The sequence below is a fragment of the Marmota marmota genome, unplaced genomic scaffold (assembly GCF_001458135.2).
Source record: "Marmota marmota marmota unplaced genomic scaffold, marMar, whole genome shotgun sequence".
NCBI lineage: Eukaryota > Metazoa > Chordata > Mammalia > Rodentia > Sciuridae > Marmota > Marmota marmota.
This window is the reverse complement of record NW_026000119.1, coordinates 9,596,397-9,601,211: the sequence shown is the minus strand read 5'-3', so window position 1 is coordinate 9,601,211 and position 4,815 is coordinate 9,596,397. Positions and strand designations below refer to the sequence as shown.

At 36.0% G+C, this 4,815-nt stretch overlaps 1 protein-coding gene across 1 annotated transcript in view; it reads left to right on the top strand.

Annotated features, from left to right (window-relative positions):
- Thap6 (THAP domain containing 6) overlaps positions 1 to 4,120 on the top strand; it is a 16,322-nt gene extending 12,202 nt beyond the window's left edge. Inside the window, exon 5 of the mRNA XM_015499295.2 lies at positions 263 to 4,120. Within this exon, the coding sequence (XP_015354781.1) occupies positions 263 to 502 (240 nt within the window). The 3' untranslated portion in view covers positions 503 to 4,120. The remainder of the gene's footprint in view (positions 1 to 262) is intronic.
- The last annotated feature ends 695 nt before the right edge of the window (positions 4,121 to 4,815 follow it).

Genomic DNA, 4,815 nt, shown 5'->3' with positions numbered 1-4,815 from the left:
TGATGATTGAACACAGGGGTGTTCAACCACTGAGCCACATCCCCAGCCATTTTTTTATATTTTATTTAGAGACAGGGTCTTGTTGAGTTGCTAAGTGCCTCACTAAGTTGCTGAGGCTGGTTTTGAACTTGCAGTCCTCCTGCCTCAGCCTCCCAAGCCACTGAGATTACAGGTATGCGCCACCATGCCCAGCACGTTAGTAATAAGCTTTTATCTTACTACTTGTGTGTATGACTTAATAACTTGGTGTTTATGTTTTTAGGAACATAGCTACAGTGTAATGGACAGTCCAAAGAAACTTAAGCATAAATTAGATCATGTGATCAGCGAGCTTGAGGATACCAAGGAAAGTCTACGGAATGTTTTAGACCGAGAAAAACATTTTCAAAAATCATTGAGGAAGACAATCAGGGAATTACAGGATGAATGTCTGATCAGCCAAGAAACAGCAAATAGACTGAATGCTTTCTGTTGGGAGTGTTGTCAGGAGAGCATAGAATGAGACTATATTTCATGAAATAATTTCATATTCTACCTAAAATTGACCTTGATACAACTTTTTAGAAAACAGTTCTCATGTACTATCACTAAACAATATCTATCATTGACAGTACTTTGGATTCTCTGGAGCATTATGCATTATAGTTGTTTTCCAAAGACTTTTTTGAAGATGTGCAGAAATATTGTAGTTAACATGTTTTTGTGTGACTTCTGACAATTATGTTTTTACAAACTTAAACTAGTGCCAAGTCAGTATTGTAAGATGTTAAAATCTGAAGAAAATTCTACAGAAAAAGAAAATGACATCAAATTAGCTATATTAAGATAAAATAACAGGAACTAGACACTTATTCAGTGGCATCAGATTTTTAGCTTCAGACAAATAGCATGAATAGGTTTTATGATAAGTACATTGAAATTTTAGAAGTATTTTACTAAAAAGCAGAATTCATTTATAACACACATCCATCTTGGATCTTTTTATAAGTCTCATTTTACTGCCTATACCACTGACCCTGAGAATAGCACCTGGTAAAGATTTGCTGTATTTTAAAATTATTAAGAGCCAATTTAAGAAGACCGTTCATGAGATCTGTTTTTCGATACCTATCATTCCTCCTCGTGAGAGATACTTTGATGTAAACCAGAATAGTTTGAAAACCAAAACAAAAGGGTCATAAATTTGATCTTTAGATGGTTAGTTGCTTTAACAGCTCTCAAATTTTGCTTCATGACTTATTTCATAAAGGTATATCTTCAAAATCTCAATGCCAGAATTAACTGAATACTTATAATAGTACCTTCTATAAAATACAAAGTACTATTGCTGAAATTTTAAAATATAGAATAAATCATTAAAAATAATAAATGGGTCTTCCAATGGAAATAGGAACTAGAGGAGTGGATTTTTTGTTCAAAGGCTTTTATTAACAAAAACAGGTATGTAAAATAGTTTTAGAATAGCTTCTTACCAAATACACAAAAGAATAACTCTTAGCTATTTTCTGAATGATCCAAGTGTCAGGAATTTATCTTCTTTCCTAATTTCTTACTAAAACAACTGGAATTAAGAGCTGTAAGTACAGTGAATTAGGATAAAAATATTGGCCAAAAGTCACACTGTACTTTGAGGCACATATAAGTGAGCCTTAAGTTCATGCTATAATAGTGAGCATTTGAGTATCAGTTGTTTGTTGTGTTAATAAGAAATTAACTGCATTTTGTGCTAATTTGTTCATGGTAATTCTATTTGTGTTACATTAATATCAATAAGGATATGGTCACTTGAGGTTTTTTTGTATTTAAGAATTTCTGTTTTAATGCATGTTATATTTTTATATAGGAGTCCAAAGTTTTCCTCTAAATCAGATTTTACCCACATTTGAAAGATAAGCATAATGCTAAGAGGAAATCACTTAGATTTCCTCTTTTTACTACCTAAAATCTTTCATTACTTCATTTATTTTAATTTAATGAGTACTCTAATGAAATGTTTGGGTAAAATCGTAGGTTTTATGGAAATACTTTGATAGAAATTGAGACTTTTTCTTTACCCTATTCCTAAACATATGAATTAAAGCAAGTGAGTGGATAATGACAAAAAGTAAAAATCGAAACACAGTATCTCCAAAGTCCATCATTTTACTGGCTACTTAGAGTAAGGAAGCCTGGAAGACATTTTCCCTACTTTTTAGTCAGGGCCCTTACCACCTGCCACTCAAAACAAATACGTAAGCAGTATGTACCTCAGTTCTCTGTCCCACAGATTCTAGTCCAGTTCTTCTGGGAAGAACTGTCTTGTATGTTGTGAAACCACATCATTCCCCCATCCAACCAAGGCTGCCCCAAGGGTTCCCATTACTTTTTAAAGCTTGTAGTGGCCACTAAATCCCAGAGCACACCAATACCACCAGTTCAACTTCAGTACCAAATCAGAGTGAAGGACTTGATGTGGTATTTTTTTTCATATCAGGTTAAATTTCTGAAAATAGACTTTGGTTGCTATTTCTGAAATTTCTGAAAATAGACTTATGGTTACACCATAGTCTTCATTTTGAGAAAACGAAATGTACTAAATATATATTTCATATTAATAAAAAGAAAATTCTTATAGAAATAATTGAGTGAAAAATCTATTATTTATTTGAAAAATAAAATATTTTCTGTAGTAATGTGTCGTGACTTTTTTCACATCTTTCCCTCCATCAGTAACTCTTAAGATGGGTATTCCCAGTTGGATAACCCAAGTGACAGTCTTGGATCAGACCACAATAAGAACTGGCCATACAACCCCCCCTGTTTTAGACCTCACTCAAAACTTAGACTTTCATGTCATCCAGTATATAGGCAAAAGCAATAGTATTCCTAGGTGTGAAATAGACTACCTTCAAAATCCAAAGACATCTATCAGGCATTTGTGCCTCCTTCAGAGTTGGGCATACAAATTATAGTAATTTGTCTTCACTTTAGAGAAGATGTCCCAGAGTGTACCAGATCACTGGACATACCTCCCCCAAATTTTTACTGATATGTAGGCCTCTTAAAATTTTTATAGATTTTTATTTCACTCTCTAGAGTATGGATGCTTTATCTAGGCCTCCATTTTATTAGTCACTTCTTGCTCATCTCATTGGAGTAACATAATCCATCCTTGTGGTAATCTAATTTTCTTTAGAATGTGTATCTGGTCTAGGTTTCTTAATAACAAGCAATAGCATTAACGTCTTGGGGCAAGACTACATACTGTTGTCCATTCCATGTGAATATGAACTGTTTCTGATCCTTTTATAGGGATCAGTCTAAATTTTGCAGAGGCCAGAGTGGTGAATCAAATGGAGATATGATGAAGGCTACCACTCCAGCATCTTGTAGCCCCATAGCAAATCCACAGAAAACTGAAATAGGGGAATAGTATGCAAAAAAGTGTTAACAGTAGAAGGCCAGACACTAGTCTTAGGAAGGCCTATGGGATTGCAAGGTTGGGGAGGAGGGACTTGAATTTGGGGAGGAATCCCATCATTCCCTAACTGATAAGAGTGGCTCACTCAATCTTAACTAAAAAACAAAGTGGTTTGTAATTGACATCCGCTTGCTTTCCGGAATCTGGAATTTTGGAATGTGTTATGCAAAGTGTGCCTCTATGACCAGCCCCCAGGAAAACCTTGGACATTGAATCTTTCACACACTTCCATGGTATACACCATTTCATATAGTCACAGTTTGGTGCTATAAGAATTAAGTGTGTACTGTGTGACAACATTGAGAAGGGACTCTTGGAAGCTTAACATCTGATTTCCCCTAGACTGCACCATGTGTTTTCCCTTTGCTGATTTTGTTTTTTGTATTTTTACCCCCTGCAATCCTAGCCATATATACAACTATATGCTAAATTCTGTGAGCCTTCCCAGGAATCATCAAACCTGGGGGTGCTTGGAGACCTCAACACAGGTGTCCTTCTGGAATTGCTTGTCATAGTCTGCTTAGTTTTGCAATCTACAAAACTATCCAAAAACCTAAAATAATGCCTTCCTGTAGTCCTGGCACCCTGGCACTATTTTTATTGGGCTATTCTTACATAATGTCTTTTATCCTAAACTGTCTTTAAAGTACCCTCCTCTCTTTTTCTCCCTGAAATGTGTGTGTATGTAATCCTCCAAACATTGAAATCCATCCAGGTACCTCCAGTATGACACAAATCCATCCAAACTCCATTCCAATTGGTGGGATTTCACCTAGAGTTCTCAAAAGAGCAATGTCCCTGCCTTGAGATGGCTCAAACAAACCCATAATTCATTCACAGCCCCCAACAAATGTCCTGGAGAAACAACTGTCCATCCCCTGCTCCCATATCACTCACCTTCCCCCAGCTGTGCCTCTGATCATAGAATTGTGCCTGATGCACAACAGGAGTTGGTGGAAATGGACATGGAAGAAGAAAATGTTGAATCAGAGCCAGGAAACTCAGGAGCAGAAGTGGCAATTTGTAATCTAGGAGCCACATGGAAATTGATGGTGAACATTAATAACAGCAGATGAAGAGGAGACACTATGGACCTAGTACATTCAACAGTTCAATTCTCAGTCTTCAAGTATAAGAACTACATTACCAGAGAATGTACTAGACATTTGGAGAAACAACAAAGAAAGACCCAGTTGCTGTCCTCAAGGAGGATACAGACTGGTAAAAGAGTTCTAAAAGCCATAATCCAGGAATGCCAAGAATTATTATCTCAGGAGGATAACTTCTTAAATTCTGCATTTGTCTTCACTGTGCCCTGCTTTGATGGACAACACCCATACTCAATAGATTTATAC